Source organism: Tigriopus californicus, chromosome 11 (genome assembly GCF_007210705.1).
Source record: "Tigriopus californicus strain San Diego chromosome 11, Tcal_SD_v2.1, whole genome shotgun sequence".
NCBI classification, from domain to species: Eukaryota; Metazoa; Arthropoda; class Copepoda; order Harpacticoida; family Harpacticidae; genus Tigriopus; species Tigriopus californicus.
In genome coordinates, this window is record NC_081450.1 from 15,415,974 (window position 1) to 15,434,704 (window position 18,731).

At 41.2% G+C, this 18,731-nt stretch overlaps 1 protein-coding gene and 1 long non-coding RNA gene across 2 annotated transcripts; one reads left to right on the forward strand and one right to left on the reverse strand.

The window, feature by feature from the left end:
• Positions 1–699: 699 nt before the first annotated feature.
• Positions 700–3,011, reverse strand: LOC131890615 (uncharacterized). Its single transcript, XR_009374329.1, has 2 exons — positions 2,100–3,011; positions 700–1,902 (listed from the first exon to the last, which is right to left on the reverse strand). It is a non-coding gene; the product is annotated as an uncharacterized LOC131890615 (long non-coding RNA).
• On the forward strand, positions 1,880–17,688 carry LOC131890614 (uncharacterized). Its single transcript, XM_059240010.1, has 5 exons — positions 1,880–2,028; positions 2,870–3,992; positions 12,882–13,151; positions 15,663–15,769; positions 17,200–17,688. Exons 2-5 carry the CDS (start codon positions 3,920–3,922, stop codon positions 17,359–17,361), a joined length of 612 nt encoding a protein of 203 aa, XP_059095993.1. The 5' UTR covers positions 1,880–2,028; positions 2,870–3,919; the 3' UTR covers positions 17,362–17,688.
• The last annotated feature ends 1,043 nt before the right edge of the window (positions 17,689–18,731 follow it).

The following is an 18,731-nucleotide window of genomic DNA, read 5'->3' on the forward strand; positions in this document are numbered from 1 at the left end:
CTAGTTTTATAATTAGCAAGGTCGGAAGGCTCCACTAATTGCACTATGCGACGGACAAAAACAGCAGCCCCCTACTCTTTTCTTTTGATGTACTCTTGAGTTCCAAAGCAAGGCCAAACCTGGCTGGAATTATGCTTGGGCAAAATGGCTTGCTCATTGGCCAAAATGAATATGGTGTCCTTGATATCTTTAAGACGTTATGCATGTTTTCATGAAATCCAACAGTTTGAGGGGGATTTTGGGCAACCATGGACTGGGCAGGCCTCGAGTTTCGCTCGTCATCCCAACTTTAAACATATACTAGATTAAGCTTAATCTTAAACTGGGTTGATTTCGTTTGAGTTGGGCTGGATTCTTTGAGGTCTGAAGTGGTGGTATGCAAAATTTATCTGCCTTGGCTGAAGAACTTCAATTCAAACGTAACCTCGTCATTGACACGGTTTTTTAAGTCTTGGATGCATGGGACAGTGGATTGGTTTCTCATTTGGTTCTTAAAAACTGGATAAACGTGGGTTTGTATCCATGGTCAGGTGCTTATGGCACTGCGACAACAGATCTTAATTACAGAAAGTGTGCGTATATGTACAATCTTGAGTGCTGACTCATCTTTATTTCTGGGGAGGCAGCATTGTGAAATTGTTGGTGGTTGCCTGATTGGAGATCAGCTCCTCAGGGAATTGAACTGGTCACGGAAACACCTAGAGCGAAAAATCAGGTTTATTTCATTTGATGCATCAATCAAGGGAGATAGATAGGGAAATCTATTTCCCTGGTTAATATTAGATGGATAATTTCATCTTGGCCGAGTGGAACAAAGGCAGTTTGTACCCTTTTTGGGCGATGAGTAGAGATCCAGCGAATCCTTAAAAAAGAACCTCCTTGCCGAGTTCATTTTATACGAAATGGTGGAAAAGTTTGTAGAATCGTCTTTCTTCGTTAATGTGCTAATATTTGAAGATGGATGACATTTTGAGACTCGTTCTTTCCAATCGCTTCGTTTTTGCGCACTCTTTTGCTGACTAGAGCCATCTATTCCTGTTCCTGAGTCAAAGTACGTTTGCAGGAAAACTACGTAGACGACCAAGTCGTACAATCAACCTAGTCTTGCAAGCCAAATTTTCTTTTTTTTTTAGAAATTGTTTTGAGGCCACCAGCCTGTCCACAGTCAAACAAAACACAAATTATGAATGTAAAAGAGTCTCTCTGGTTTCTAGCATGTTTCCTTTGGACGAGACTTGATGGGATCCTCGTTCCCCAAGGAGTTTTGATGGATCTTGGCAAATCTGGCATGAATCCCCCTCCCCCGGACAATGGACCACGATTGTGGTCCAAGAGTAGTTAGCCTGATTGAGGAAGATGATACTTTTGGCCTCAAGGCCAAGTTCATTGGCTGCGGAGGCCAATTCGTGATGAGATGATGACACTTCCAGTCTCTTTGTGGCCCTCAATGGGTCCATCCATCCGCTCTTAAAAAGCACATGCGTTCAGACTCATGCTTGGATTCCACAGCTTCATTGAGTCCAGCCTCTCTCAACCTCGGCTGTAGTCTTGTCTTTTTGTCGCACGTTCCACGTTCCACGTACCTTGTGCTCGACACAGGCGAAATCTGTCCCTTCATTTGGCCTTTGTGCTCCAAGTTCGGCCTTTACTGCGCGACATCCCGCGAACTTGAAAACGACTCGAGACGAGAAAGAAGCGGAGAGAACACGAGAGTGTGTGAGAGAGAAAGAAAGAGAGGAAGAGAGAAAAACCATCGAAGCATCATCCCCGAGCAGCTCCTTGGAGGCCCGTTGTTGAGCTTTTGCGTCTGTCTGCCAGAGGTGACCAGATGGACACGAGACCTGGGATAGATCAGTCAGTGCTCTCTCGCTTGCTCTCGAGCTCTGTACATTGTTCATAATCCTGAAAGTATAACAAAGAACACGCACTCATTGGGTTGTGGCACTCAACTGATTTGGGTTCCTAAAACTTTGGGCTGCTGAGTTGACGTGAACAATGCCATTGTCCAGGAGAAGAACACATGGAGAGGTAACTGAATTTCCATTATGTCTGGTTACTTTTGTCCATGTGTTATTTATGTCGTACTTTCGAGGTATTACCCACTTGAAAATGTTTTCTTTCATTAGGCCCTCATGCTTGCCATCGAGTACTCCTGAGAAACTTGTCACAGATGTAATGAGATATGCCCCCTGAAAAAAAAATCGACCTTTTGGAAGTTCGACTATGTTAATGGGTACGCTTTGATAAAACAAAGCAGATCCAATTGAACCCCGAAGTTTTGCCCAAAACAGTTGAAACGATCATCTTGGCTGGATGGGTAGTGTTTCAAAGCCATTCATTTTTTGACGCACACATTTTGAACATAGAACCTCTTGCCTAACTTTGACAGTTGTGAAATGGTATTTGACACGAGATTTCAAGTTTTCGGTGGTTTAGAAATGACAAGCTAGCTCAAAACGATTCAATTCGGTTTCCTTGGGTGGTTCCTTCTGCGGCAGTTGCTTTGATTTGTAAAATAACACCTGTTCTGGAAGACGATGTAGCTAGGACAGCCTAAAAATCAAGTTATTGTTGGCCGACTCCGAAATATGTACGTAAATATCCTCCCATTCGAGCATGAGTCTCGGTTTCTCGCGAAACTAATCATACAACCTGGTTTGCCACGTCGATTCCGAGTGTCAAGAGTCATTCTCGTCCAAAATCTTGAGCAGGTAAGAAGCCCGACAAACCCGCCTATTTTCCGACCGATGAAATCCCAGGAATCTGTTGCCAAAGTGGTCTTAACAAGTGGGTCCGATTCAATGCGGATCTGGACTACGTGGGGAAGCAGATTTCGGAATGTCAAATCGGTCCCTGTGTTTTCTTGCAGACAATCTTGGCTTTGACCATACGTCATTCCCGGTGTCAAGACGAAGCTGAAAATTAAATCCTCTTCGAGAAAGTCATATCGCATAGCACCCAAGACGTGTTGTTATCTACGACCAAGGGTTGGCAGACAACCAGTCTAGTAAAGGTCAGAGATCCATCGTCGTCGTCGTCGTTGCTGTTGCTGTTGCCGAGGCTGTTGGTCTAGGTGTCTCCATTTATCCACGAGCACCCCCCACCCCCCCCAACCGAAAGACAACACTCATTCTCTTGAGGCCCACCACCGTCAGGTCAGGCCCACGAGTCCAGGATCCGAGGAGGAAGTCAGGAGCAGTAGTAGTGTGCATACACGGGAGAACTCGCTGGCAAGGTGGCAAGGTGCTCCATTTATGAACTGACTAACTAACGCCAGAGGCACGTCGGGTCTGAAAACTGAAAAGGATCTCGTCTTGACTTGCTCATGCATTGAACGGGATTCCGTGCACGCATGCGGCCAAGGTGGACCATCGACGAAGGAGGAGCACAACGAGGATCAAGGGACAACAACAGTAGCAACGACAACAACAACAGCAACCAGCGGCAGCACCACCAGGCGAAAAAAAACTTTTTTCAAGACGTTTGTCGTTTGTCGGGGAGTCTTGACAACCAGAAAGCCAACAACGGAAGGGCCCTTGGAAATCTGGGGAAGTTGACTCCAATTGACCGCTTTTCTTATTTATGGGAGAACCAGATCCCTCTCTATTGAATAAGGGGTACTTGTCGTGAAGACTCGGCTTTTCTGGCGTGTGTTACATCGCGACACCGGAACTGACGAAACTGCGACCAACTCTGCCCACTCTGACCAATTCTGTTCCCAGTCCGTCTTTTTCGAAGCCTTTTCCTTCGTTCTCAGCGATCTCTCGACGCATTCAGACGAGAATCATCGAACCGTTCCATTTAGTGGAAGCTCAACGGTTGTGGTAGACAGAGAGTGTGTCATATCCGTAGTTGAATTGCTGTTGTGGCCTTCGAAATCCGATCTATCTTCAAGAAGTTCAAGTGACTTCGAGCCACGATGAAGGCTGGGTGGTGGCAACCATGGATGGTGGGAATCACACTCTGGGGAGCCATGCTTATTGGAAATGCAGGTGAGCACACATTCCCAAGCTTATCGTTTGACCTCGGAACAAAGGCCAATCATAATTTCTTTGGGCCAGCATTACCCTGCAACTATTGAAGGAAATGGGGGGGGGAGGGGGGTGGGGGTCTTCAATGTTGTATGGTGCATGGCGACAAGTGCAAATTTAGTAATACTTGGCCAAGCTGACACTACGACCTTGCCAGGGAGGAAAGGACGATAAAGTACGAGTGCGAGTCGAATGCGTTTGTTAATCACTTGGCCGGTAATTTGGCAAGGTCTCTTTGGTAAACTTGAATTCCACCTTTAGCCAGGCGCAACTCAATTTTGAAGTCGAGGAAAGAGTGTTGTAGGATATCCTATTGAGATATAATGCAAACGTCGATATGAGTTAAAGTCCCTAATATTCGAAGGAGTGAAATGTATTATCAACGGGACTGAATGAATAAAACAGCCCATCTTAGATATGAGCCAAACATGTTCCAATATTTGAACCTCAAGGCTCAAGGTCATTCCCAAGTTCGGCTAATTTCATAGAGTGGGGGGGACAAACACTGATTAGGCCTTTACAATAAGCTCATACCGTACATTGCTTGATAAAATATATTTTAATATATGATATCATTAAGGCTGCACAATGTTGATATGAAAAAGAATCATGGCTGCTTGTGCTAAGCCACAAAGTTTTATTAATGGGCCATGGTATCGAAGGGATTTGTTTTCAAACATTTTTTTTTGTATGCCATCTTTCTAAGCGCTAAATAAAATGAATGGAAATCCCAGCACAATAACACTGAAAAGTGGGATATTTTCTACACCTTAAATACGAATTAACAAAATTGAACGGTGATTCAATACACTTCTTGATTCACCAACGAGTTGGTCGATCGAGCTCTAAAGTATATATAGTGTTGGTCTAGAGTAATGACCAAAATTGGAATTGAGGAGTTGTTGAGTATTTCAATCCTTATTCAAATGATGGAAACACAGATTGACAGCAAACCCAAATCCAAAAAGACACGCGCTCCTGAAAAACGATGACTTTGAAATTGAAGACCTGTCGAGGAAACATAAGCAATTACCTGATATCCTGCAATGAATATGATTAAGTGATGGATTCAGACCGAACCCGTAGCATTTGAGCAAAGAGGTGACTCAGCATGATGTATGGTCATTTCAAAACAATTCCACTAACATGGAAATGTATTCAAATTTTTCCTCAACGAAAGATACAAATACCAGCGGAAACATGACGTTCTACCTAGCGAAGTTTCCTAGCATGAGACGGGTCCCCAGATCGATTCTCCATTCTGACCTTTCTCCTAGACACTTTTAGACGCCATCTACGCCCACAGACAGAGAACCAAACTAATATTGTGCATGACATTGCTCATTGATATTTGTCAATAGATGATTTGATGGCCGCCTTCGAGGCTCAAACATCTATCTAACCCTAGCAGCCCAAACCCAAGATAAGATTCGCTTCAAAGGATATTAACCGCTAAAATAAGTTGAAATTGGGCTATACTTCCCAATGCTGGGATCACCCTTGAGAGCCATCCAGGTCCAATTGAACGCTCTGGCCCCTCCCTTTATGGGAATCGAGTTTTCTACGGAATGCTCGACACGTCCAACCATGTACGGACACTACACGTTCACGTACTTTGAGTGAATGAACAGCCTTTTAATTCATGATGAAACGTATCTTTTTTTTGTCACAACATAGGGGAACTTGACAAACCAACTTTAGTTCTAGACCGTCAAGTTGCACCTGTAAAAGCAACCACTTTCCACGCAATTCCCGATTTGATCGTTCTAATTTTGTTTGTGAGATGGCGAACAAATAGGTTTTCACTGGGTAACCCTAAAGCGAATGTAATTACCTAGATTTGAGAGCATCGATTTGGTCCATTTTCATCTAGAAATTGGTCATTCCTTTTACGAAATGGCAAGTCTGACCAAATCCATAAAGGGTAAAACCCGTAAAACCCCATTCCTTGGGGAAGGGTGTCAAGGGAAAATATAATACTCTGAATATCATTCGTAGCGTGACTCAAACACTGTTGTTAATAGTGTTGAACATTCATAGGCAGTACAAACCATTTGGGCATCAAATCATGAGCAAGTGAACCAGACATATCAAAAACCTCTAGCACCACAAAAAGGTAATGGCGGATAGCTGAAATGTATTCTACGTAAGTAATACGTACTCGTACGTACAAGGCAAAAGAGGTGCCAAAGCTTTGAAGATGCGCGACATGCTCTTCGCCCATGTCCGTCGACAAAGGATCTTATGATTTATAATGCTACTCTGTCTGTTCTCAACAGAGCCATAGAGAATGTGGTCTGGGTTCTTCAATTATTTCGGTAAAGCCGCGTCTCCCCATTGATCGATCCCGTTCCGCATGCGATTAGTTCCATGACAAGTCTAAAGAAAGCAAAGACAAATGATCATGCTTAAATGAGGTGAATGTCAAAGCTGAAAAGCATCTAGAAACGTTTCCAATTGCTCCAGTTGTCCCTTAATTTGTGTTTCATCATGCCTGTCAAAAAGCAGTGGCTGTCACTGTTGTTGTTGTTGTTGTTGTTCCTTTTCTTCTTGCTGTTATTATTATGGTACATGCGTGCGGTTGTTGTTGTTGTTGTCACCAACATCAACACAACAACAACAACAACAACGACAAAGGCACCCAAGTATGAGTTGTGTGGTGGCCATGCTTCTTTGGGACCGTGACTTAGCTAGACATGCTTGCCTAAGTTCTAAGTTCTCAGGATTATGAGAGCGCTTTATACAGGATGAATAAGGGATCTTGAAAGCCATAATTTACTGTGTTCGACCTGCGGGGTGAAACCTAGCATGCGGCGGCGGGTCCTTGACTTCACTGACGAAGGGCACGCCAACATTCAGATCTGTGCCAATGTCTGACATGTCAAGTCAGCAGGCAGGCATGCACGGATCCAGGCATGCATACTGAACCCTAATATGTAGATTCGAGATAGGTCCTCCATCGTAACATGCAAAACTCGAGCTAAACCGTCAAATGGCGACCGCGGAAGTTGTTGGAAACAAAGCAAAAGAAAATGTGGTCAAAATGTGTGTTTTCTAGGATAGGGTTGTTTACTCGAATTTACCAGTAACCTTAAACAATAAATCTTTTGTCAACATTTTGTTTGTCATTCTGGTCAAGAGGGTTTATTTGGAAACTTCAAGTCTCGATCTGTCGACCCCAACTCTTGGGTGGTTTCAATTCTGATCTCTTTCCCATCAAGCAAAGATTTTTTGCGTATATTCCTATTCTATTATTGTTACACTCATTCATTGGGTGTACTTACTCCAAAATGATTGATAATCGAACGTATAAGTAGATAGTGGACAATTTTTAGGATCAGTCAAGCAAAAGTAACAAATTCACTCCATTAACGCTCAGCTCATACGTTAACGTGAAAAGTATCCTTCAAAACGCACTTTTTCATATTATAGCAATCCAGTTTTATTGTTCCCTTAATGAAAAAAGTACATCCCAAAATGCTTATGAATTTTGAAGAAAAATGTCAAAAATGTCAAACAAGCGTGTGGGTTTTTCATCCTTCAGAGACACAAATTCAAAGCGTCCAGTAAAAAGTGGAACATCGAACTTACGAAGATTTTTTCCGATCAAGTGAAGTTATCAAAAATGTTGTCATTGTGTACATATTCCTTAGTTACTGATCATTGATTGCTCAAAGCGAACATTGTTAGCATTTTGTTATAACGAAAATCATTTTCACAAAGAAAAAAAGCGAAACACATGGACCAAAAAGCGGTCGTCATTAAGTCTGTTCGAGTGGGCTTTTTTACAAATTTGGAATAGCCTTAAAAGATGCAGAAATTCAATAGCTAGGGCTTTTATTCGATTTGAAATAACCTTTCTTGTGGAGAAGATGATCGAGGATTAATTGATATCAAATGCCAGCGACCATTAACAAACATTAGGCTTATTGACAACCATTCATTTTGATAATGAGCACGACGGCTTGATTGGATGTCATGGACATGGGCTGCAACAGAGCGGAGTATGAATAAGTTTCTCAAAACTCGAATACTGTCTACATATTTTCTAAATTGTGGTTGAATTTTAATCAAGGACAAAAAAAAAATTTTTTCCTCAATATCTGAACTATACAAGTGTAAGGTAACTTAGGTGGAATAGACAACAAGATAAGAACATACAATTTGGACACCAGACACTTTGAATGAGATGAAGAGAGAGAGCGTCGATTTTTTATATTGAGTTGAGGGGAAGTGTCGAGCAAATACTATGAGACGATCATGACATGAGATATGGAACGTTAGAGAATATTGCAACAAGCCAAGGAAAATATCAAGAAAGTGAGCTATTATTGTCTTAGAATGCCAAGAAAATGAGGTAATTTGTCTCTTTAAAGTCAGGGAAAGACGGTTTACCATCTTTTTACCACATGTGTTAAAAAGAACAAAAAACAATGATCTCTCATGACTAGCTATTTAGATCCACGTTCGTGCATTCCTGCATAGCTTTAAACTTTCCACGGAAATGCATGATGCTGGGCGCTCTCGTAGTGTGCCTGGAACAAACCCACAAATGCCAACAAGAACATCAAAGAATGAAGACTTTGTACCTATAATACGCTTTGACTTCTTACCCAATGGTCTTGCATCATCGTATTCAATAACAAAAAAAAAATATTTTGCCGAGTAGACAGAGAGTAGGTACCAAGACGTCGTTGCTGACTGGACGACGGGTTTCATCTCGGATGAAAAAGATCCCTCAAACGGAAACTTCATCAAAATTCCAAGGCATTTTTTTCAGTATTGTGTCTTTAAAGCCATGTCGACCAAGTTCGCCACTTCCAATCAAGTCAAATCAATGATCAGCACGATCGAATCTAAAGTTGAGGGGAAGGCTCATTGGCTACAAGGCCATGTCTACGTAAATGACAGAGGCTTGAAAGGTAGATCAAGAGATGACCGACCAACAAACAACAAATAACTCACACTACGAACACTCTTCCCTAGCATTTGTCATCATTGCTGAGTGCCATCCAGGTTCCAGGTATTCGTTCCCTAAATGGGAAGCGACTTTGATGGCGTCGAAATGCAAAACAGTCGATAAAGTTAAAAGGTCGTAAATGGATTCGCTACAAGAGCACACGTCAGGGCGAAATTGTTGCAGACATCATAAACTCCTCGGCAGGCCATGACGTCTCGCTCTCCAATTGGATGTACCGTACAGTTTAGTTTACGTGTGGGTGAGTGAGTGGGTGTGTAGGTGCATTGTGCACAGTGAGGGGAATGCGAAATTCTCGGGGTTTCCACTTCTTTGGCCAACCTCCGAGTTCTCTTTCACTCACTCACAAGAACAAATGACATTGTGCATTTGAATTTGTCCCCAAGAGCAGGGACGAACTAAGGCATAACCAAAGTAGGTAATCAGCCAACTATTCAACAAGTATGTCATGTCAGTTATTGTTGAAAAGATGTTCTTGTTAGCATATGAATTTAAAAGACTGTGAGATTCCATTTCGAAAAGAAACCGGGAGCAATCTTAAAGTGGTATTTTGTTAATATTATTGATAGGGAGACATCGTTATAGAGATATGATGGGCGTATTTTTGTTCATTCGACATGTTCACTACACACATTGATGCGATTCCCATGTCATGATTTGGCGGAAATACCCGAAAAAGTTTTGGCATTCACAAGTTTGTAAAGTCAAGTGTCAATCTTGATTTTTACTGGTTCATAAAATTTTAGCTCAAATGTTAAAAAATAGATCTAAAAAGTATGAAAAGTAAAATAGGACACTTTTTGACAAAAATTAGGGCGAACTCCATTATCAGTTCATAGGAGAATTAGAGCTTTAAAACACAAAGCACATACACAATCTATTTAACCGTTATCGTTTCCTTCAGTTTCAACTCCAAAATACTCCCGTTATATATGAACTCAATTCATCCCAAGTTTCAATTTCGAAAAGGTGAAGGGGCATTTTCCGTTTTCTTGTATATACTGTATATTTCTTTAACTACATCAAAATACTAGATTGCCTTACTTCAGCACTCTTAGGACATAAATTTTTGAGGATATCTTTTACAAATATCGGAATTATGCACAGTTATACTTTTGGATGAATACCATAGAAAATGCAAGCAACTGGCATTTTTTGAAATTTTGGCTTTTTGTTAAGGCTTTCTTAAAACCGAATTGCTTTAATGAGATTTCATTAGTCAATGAACTAAGCGTAATTTTATCAGTTTTGATTTTTTTTCTTCACAAATCTACATTGGTAGAGAACGCCAACTTACGAAATGTAGTGTTAAGAGCTAATTTGAAATTGTTCCAGAAAAAGACTAAGCAATCTTTACTACTTTGTACGAAAGTGACAGTCTGTATTTTTGTTCAGAGCTTGTGTTCAGAAATAACGGGGTATTTTGGAACTGTAACCGATGAAATAGAACCTTTGAGGCTCTTGTAACTGAGTGGTGAGTTCATTAATCAAATTTAAATTTATCTTCAATCGGTAAGCAAAGGATCCATTAAAATGGTTTCTTAAAAGTACTGCCTTTTTATGATTTTAGGTACATAAGTTTTAATTTGAGTTGGAGTCACAAAGATAGGCATTTTAATCAAACCGTACAAAAACTTTGCTTTCAATGAGGAGAGGTTGCTGGAATTCAGGGTAATGAACATTCTTTTATGTTTGAGTTTTTTACCTTTTGCGATAACAATCAGGTTGCCTTATTGTTTTTTTTTAATCAAGGCTGGCAATCCTTTTCCAACGGGAAAAACAAACGAATGAAAAAATTCTTGGGGAAAATTGTTTACTTGTCACACAATAATATTACTAGTGCCATATCTGTCATTCTTAAAAAATGAACCAAATTAATGTCTTCTTTTATTCTATGTTGTCAAACTGGTTTTTTATCAATTCGGTTCATTCTCCTTATCATGTTGCTTTGAAGATTGAACAAGTAGCAGTCTTGATGATCGATTTTTTTTGTTGTAATGTACGTTTATTTTTGGGTCTACGTTGCATTTTTTACACGAATATGGGCCATATCGAAAAAAAAGTAAGAGAATGGTATGAAACTGTAAATTAGTAACATTTTATCATTTCATTCTAGATTTCAATGATAATAGAATGACTAGTGTTCGTCTCCCTTCTCAATGTGGTAACATAAACTTTCAATGGATTTTCAGAACAAATCATTTGTTATAGTGCTTCTTTTCACGCACGGCAAACGATGTTTTGGACATTCTTCTTGTGTTCTGAAAACCACACAAAATGATTCAATTGTTCAATTGATTATCCGCTAAAAGGTTAAAATTATTTTGAAAATAATTAATTAATTCAACATGCCCTATGAAGAAGCAGACGTAATAATGCCACTTTAAACGTGGAACGGCATTTTTCCAGAGGTGTACTATAGACGAACATTTGGTGGTGAGCCAAGGCCCCCTTTGTGAGGCCTGGAACCCAAGGCCTCCCAACTCAACGGCAGCTTTCACCGAGTTTTTTACCGCAATTTGTGTGGCTGTGTTGAAGTTGAAATGCGGAAAAAAGTGGAAATGTTAAGAGAGCAAGACCCTCGAGGTCTTCTGGGTTGAAAGTTCATATGTACGAATATCAACGATATATATACCGCACCTACACTACATACATGCGTTCACAGTTCTTGAGCGACCCAAGGACACACCTCTCCCGGGTTCTGTTCTTTGGTGTAGATTATAAGTGATTCGTTGAATTAAGTCCGGATGACTTTCGACTTGCCCTGGGATCCCTGTCAGGCATTGGCAAACTGACAAGGTAGCCTTGGATCATTTTGGATGCTAATGAATAGGCTTTTTGAATATCGCCTAATCTAATCAGGCCTTTGGAGCACTCACTACTCTACAACATACAGTATTACGTGCGCTATGCACTACCAACGAGTTGGAGGATTCTATTTTGGATTCTGTGAATTTGAAATCTCTCTGGGGACAAAAATGAAAGCTTTCCCACCGGTTCAGAGGAAATCCTTGATGGCTGATGTCGATCTCGAAAAGCAGATGTACCCCAACCCAACGAACCCTGAAAGCAATCAGAAGATCCAATAATGAAAGACATCAAATCAAACATGATGGAAAACTCGCTTCAACTTATGGGTATTAGAGGGAAAACGTTGGTAGGGTTTTGACCTGCCAAACTTTTCAGTGTTCCACAATCAAAGTGTTTGATCCTTTTTCTCTGACCAACGCTAGCCAAAGCCATCCCGAATAAGTTTCCAATGTTTTAATGTAAAAATACACGCTTTCTTAGAGAAACTTCAAAGTTTAGTTCGTCCCGCTCAATGTAATATTTCGTTCTCAAAGTTTCGACTTTACCATGACTAACGAGATGAGCCTCTGGGGTAAACAAAATGAGATTTTTGACTCCAAACTTTCTGCTCCTCAAAACCTCTTTGGAGAAGTTCCTTTTTCTTAAAAAAAAGCAATCAGGGGAGCTTCTCCTTGCGCAGTTTTTCTTTTTGATTTTCCTTCGCTAACTTTTCCTTGACTTCAATCGTTGCTCAAAAAATCCAGGAGAGTCAAAGGCCGACGTTCCCTAATAGTCCCATTTTTTTGCGCCTTCACTCGGATGATGATAAAAATGTAACAAAACCAGCCGAAAACAACGCCTTGACACCTTTTTTATCTTCGCAAACCATTTTCGGTTTGTTGGCTGATGGTGGCTGATGGTGAAGTAAATACATAAAACTCCTTAAATCAGAGTATGGCAAATTGTTGAGAAAGATTTGTGATGATGACGGATAACCGAGTCTTAGAAGCCGGAACTATTGAATGCTACTCTCTGAACCTTTCATACGTGGTTGATTTAATTTGCTCGTCCTCTGGTTCTAGACTCCCAAACGCAATCCAAATCGGAACAACAGATTCAATGTTACGCGTGTGGCTTGGCCAAGGTCCACCCGGAAAATGACGTGGTGGGTAGTTATGGCACTGCCATCGGGAAGAAGATGTACAATCATTCTTGTACCGAGCTCTTGGACAATCTCAAGGATGGAGCCGTGGCCAATCGATTCATGAGGACCTGTCCCGTGGGTGTGAAGAGCTGTTTTGGGGCCACAGGGTTTTACGACCATGGCGATAATGATCCCTCCAATGATCTACGTAAGTAAAAGGACCAGTATCGGAGCTAGCTTCAAGCAGGGTCCCGTCAAGAGGACTTTGAAACACGGGGAACCATTGCCTAGTCTTTTTAAAGTCTGGCTGGAGTATTGGAAGAGACACACACATGCATCTATCTACTCATTGGAAGAAACGAGCCTTGGCTTATCTTGGACAGATCTATCGACTGAAGAATGAAATGAGAAGCTAGGTGCGCTGTCCGAGACCGAGTTTCGTTCTCGGGAACGAGAAATCCCGAGAAAAGGTCCAAAATTTGAATCGATCAAGTTCCCCGAGAAAACATGTTTCCCGAAAACTTCTTCATCCTTAATAGTCTGTGAGTCGACTGAGAGTGATTTAATTTAAGCTGTTGTTTTGTGGTTCATATGCAAAAGTGCCTTACTCCAGACAGGAATTACAAAATCGATTTCGATTTGCTATTTATCGACATGAATCAAATTACTGACAGACTTATTTGAGAAGATACCTAAAATTAATAGAAAAATACATTTTGTATGCTATTGGACTTCGAATCAAATGGATTAAACCCGCAATACTGGTCATTCTTCTTTTAACCATCTTCTCGCTGAAGATAAGGTCTAATAACAACTGTATGAATATCCTATGCATTCTTAAAGCTTATTTTGAAGAACAAAAATCATGATGTACAGGAACCATTTCCTGTCATTTTTTTGGCCGATAACAGTATTTGAAGCTTGTTTTAAAGGGATTTGGGATGTATTCACATTTCTCGGCATTTCTCGTTATTCCCGGGAATTCTTCAGAATGGTTTCGCGAATGTTGGTTTCCCAAGAAATGAAGGTTGTTTGAAGATTCCGAAACTTTAATTCGAGTGTCGTCGCAACCTTGAGGACAATGTGGACAACTTTGAAGCATTGTTACACAAACCCAAGCGTCCAAATTTATGCAATTGAAAGAACCTGTTGTGATTAGGAATTCATAGCTATAGACAGTTCAAGGGTTTTGTGCTTTTGCCGATACCGAAAATGATAGTTTTGTTCCAAGGCCTTCAAAAGTTAATTGAGACGAGAACTCTCGGAGATGTGAGAGAACAGCTCACTAGGACTCATATCCAATTTGATGTTTGGTATGTTTAGAATTGTGTACGGTACCATTTGCTTCCAGTTTCGTGCATCACCGTCTTGAATGCTAAAATTAATCTGTTCAATAATTCAAAAGGCTTGAAGCAACGACAAGGAATTTTTAAGATATTGAGATATGCTGACAATTATTCAATTACATGAACGCCGCGCTAAATTTGCTGAACACGCTTGCCATTCATTCTTGTCGTGGAAACGTTTAGTCTTGATATTTCCCGTCAGGCAGTTACTTCCTCCAATCTTGTTGAGCACAAAGGTGTACTTGACCAACTTTTCTTCCTATCTTTTTGGTTTTTGAGGTAGTCACTCTCAAAAGGATGGCCCTCGGGATTGGTGCTACTATTTCAATGCGCTCTCAATTAAATCTATTCCAAAACTGGGGTCAAAAACTGACTGGAAAACGTGAAAAAAGGAAAAAAAACAATTCGAGAAGAACAGTTTTTAGGTCAACCGATCAAGATCTTGTTCAGATCCGGAACTTGGCTTCAGGTTTTCCACTAATTTGCCGAGGGAAAACGAGCGTCCAATTGCGGCCCCCCCCAATAAAAATCCATTTTTGAATGCCCCAGAGAAACAAGGATGTTCCCATTAAGCTTGGAATGTGGGCACGAGAAGCGGGATTGTGTTGTTCCATCATTTCCCTGAAGTGTTCCTTGACTCAATTGAGAAGACAGACCTACTGAATGTACTTACGCGTACTCACTTAGCTCAGGTGCTCAGGTTTCCATTATTGCGTGTCTTCTTGTATGTAGAGCTCTACTACCTACTGCCCATGGAGAAAGAGTGATGATTTTCAATATTGACCCGATCTAATCCTGCACATGTTTCTGACCAGCCTCCCTCTCGGTCTGAGTGTGAAGAGCGACTAGTCTATTTCATTGCATATCATCTCTGGGTTCCTGGGAAGGGGGCATTGTCCTGGCATCGGTTTATCATCATTCTTCAATCCCTGGCTTGATCCATTTTTGCCTCCCGATCCCTTCCGAATCCACGCCTTCGTCTCGAAGAACCGCGTCTGGAATTCTGGATGGACAAGAATGTACTCGTACGACACGCATTTTCTTCTCATATGTGAACTATGCACAGTGTACAGTATGTACATGTGTATTGTACAAGTCGTATGCAAGTGCAACTGGTGTATTAATCGAGTAGAGAGAACTCCCAAAGACTGACGATAGATCATGAGCTTATGAGGCGGTGATGGTCCCCAAGGGTTGTGGAGTGGAAGTCGAGTCTGAGGGAGGGAGACTTTTAACTCGCTCCTTGCCTCTGGACCCAAATAGGAGACGTTCCAAAACCGGATCCGAGTCAACCGTGACAACTGGATCTTCATGAGCGCTACATGTCGGTCTGTTTGTTTTTCATCGCTCGGTTGGTTCTTTTTTTCTTGCAGATGTCCAATTTCTTGGTTGCTCAGAGGCCAAGCATCAACATAGCTATGGATGTGATAGAGACCTCCAAAATGTGGATATCCGTGATAAAGCCAAGCGCAAAATCCAGGTAAGACATTTGGCGAACAGACTTGTTTTATGACAACTCTAGGTGTCCATATTAGGCCTACGTATGTAAGTAGAAAATGAGCTTTACATCAAGTTACTTTTCTTGAGTTGTTAAAAACACCGCTACAATAAGATTGAGATTCAGACGCGTTGTTGTGGGCAGAGGTTGGCGGTAATATGGACAATTACGTGGGATGAAGCCAGGCTCTTGGGACAAAAAATGTATTCAACAGTCTTTTGGAACGGCAACTGCCTACGCACTTGGTACATATTGACCCAACATATTGTGTGAGACATTATGGCAGATACGACCTTTAGGCCAGAAAAGTCTCTCCTCCCTTGCCGAGCGCGCCAATTTGTCTCGCAGATATCAGCAATAACTGCTATTAAATGTAAAGTCAAGATTGCCATCTTCCAAGAAGTGGGTGTGTTCACGCAACAACCGCACGTTGAATTCAATGAAGTCAAGGCATGACTAAGCACATTGCCGTAGTTCTTCCCATTTCTAGCATGTACGTGCACACGGAAATGGTGGACCTTTTGATCTTTACCAGACATTTTCTTCCTAGAAATTGCGATACAAGGCACCGCCTGCCAAAGTAGCGAGTGATAGGTGAAGACCAAAATTCAACTATATCAGGAGAAAGAAGGTGTTTATAGCTTAATTTCAAGGATTAAGCATCGTAATAAAATCAAAGTTGTGATCAGACACCACAACGTCCTGCTCTCAAAGCCTGCGATATTTCATTCAATCGAGATAGATTGTGGAACAGAACAATGATAACATATTTAGTCAAATTAGAAAAATCAGTTAAGGGGTTCGTCAACAGACAAAGTCTTGTCAAAGGGCAGAGACTTTAGTTTCATACTGCATGTTCAAATGAAGCATCATGACAAAGATCCGCCCTAGATTCAGGGGCATGGGCCAACAATAATGGCTCGATCCCATTTTTGTTTTTATAAGATGTAAGCGATTGGCCTAAAGCCTCCTCCGAACTAAATCGATTCCACAGTGCTGAGTTGCTCCTCTTGCAATATTAAGCCATCCACAAGTGAGCGCTTCCAAAAAAGCTGGGGCAAATTTGGCAAGTCTGAAGCTAGAACTACACCCAAACTTACAAGACGGCCATCATGCTCAGTAACCAAGGTCATTTAAAAGAAGAAGGGTGGCTTCTTTTGGGACCAAGAAACCTGAATCTCTGTTTCAGGGTGTAGGTAAAAGTAAACGGGCATGAGGACATTTATTCATGCATGTTTATGTGATCTATCGCAAGTAAAAATAGCGACTAAGAATATAAAGTTATGGCTAACCGTAGGGAAGCTAGACACTTGCCTGTGCTGAGACGCACGATCCATCAAAATGCACATTATCTTGAACGGGTCAATGGAGCACGTTCCAAGCGTTTGTCATTCCCGGTTCCCATATTTCAGGTTGAAATTGACGTCAATCTCTGCTTTTGCTCTACCCACATCTGCAATGACCCTCTTGGAGAGCTACTCAGTTCCAAGGCCGCCATTCAGACCAGTCCCTCAGTGGTCCCAACTTTGGTGATGGGTTTTCTGGTGGCCAGTGGTCTCCGATGGAACTTTTAATCAACCCATCTACGTCGTTGGTGAAAATAAAACTCGTCGAAAGTACACAACTCATAGACTCTCTTCAACTCTCAATAACAATTAACGGATACTTTTCAAGAAGATCTCGAGATCGGATACTTATTTATAACCATTGAACCAAAGTGGAAGTGGTTATAACTGACTAGTGTGATGAATGGTGAATTGGGACCGAACTTCTTTTTTTCACCAGAGGTCGCAGCAACAAAGTTCCAAAATCAAGATGCATAACGTCCATTTGGCCTAACACTGACGTGAATGAACACAAAATTGTCCATATTTTAGCAGAATATATCTCTTTCGAACCTGCCTTGTAGCCCGAATGGCTACTGAATGAGCCATTCTTTGTTCCATTGCGAGGCATCCAGTCTGTTCCAGACTATTTACCTACTTTCGTGGAACAATAGCCGACACTTGGATCTCATGCGTCATTGAATCACACGTCATCGAATGTCTCTCAAAGACAAAGATTAGCGAGGCTACTCAAGGGCTCCTAGAAAATGCGAAGACAGGAAGCTAATTGTGCTTTTCTTACATGGAAACCGTTTTCCATGGATATCATTTTGACTCTCATCAACGCAAAGGAAGCCAAACTTCGTTGTTAGAACTTTATTTCTTGGCTCTCTTCAGGCGTTTGCCTGAAAAGTAGATTTCCAGTCACAATGAACGGATTTTCACGGATCAAGTTTGACTTTTTGATTGTGTTGAGTTACTTGTGAAGCCTGAGTCCCCCTTTCCATGACAAAAGAAACACTGTGTTTTCGATGCCCAGCCGTCTCTGTGCCTTAATTTTATCCAAGTTCAAATTTTAAAATGTGGACTTGGTCAACAACCTCAACTTCATTTGAGGAGAAACTAGATAGCAAAAAGGGGAAAACACAGACTTCTAAAAATGTGGACTGCAAATGGAAGGAAATAAGTCTTATCTCCTGAGCTATTCATTTTATTCAAAATAAGCACTTCATAGAATCACAAGATCTTGATAGATGAACTTGGACAAATTCGAGCGCAAAACCATAGTACTTGGGTACTCGGAAGATGTGATCAAAGTTATGTAATAATTACTACGTAGTTTTAACATTTTCTGCCTGCTCTTGGTCACCTACATAAGCTTTTGACAACATAACTTTGAAATCAACCACTTTAAAACTGAATAATACTAAGATGACATTCCATTAATTGAGGACCTGTACGTTTCTTATTTTATTACTTTATTTCGAAAAGTACCTGAGAAGTGCTCTGATCAAGAGCAGCCCGATTTGACGGGAAACCCGTTCACAGTCCATATTTCTAGAAGTTCGTCGGTGAAGCAAAACAGGTGTCTTAACATTTTCTACTTTCTTTAAGGCTCA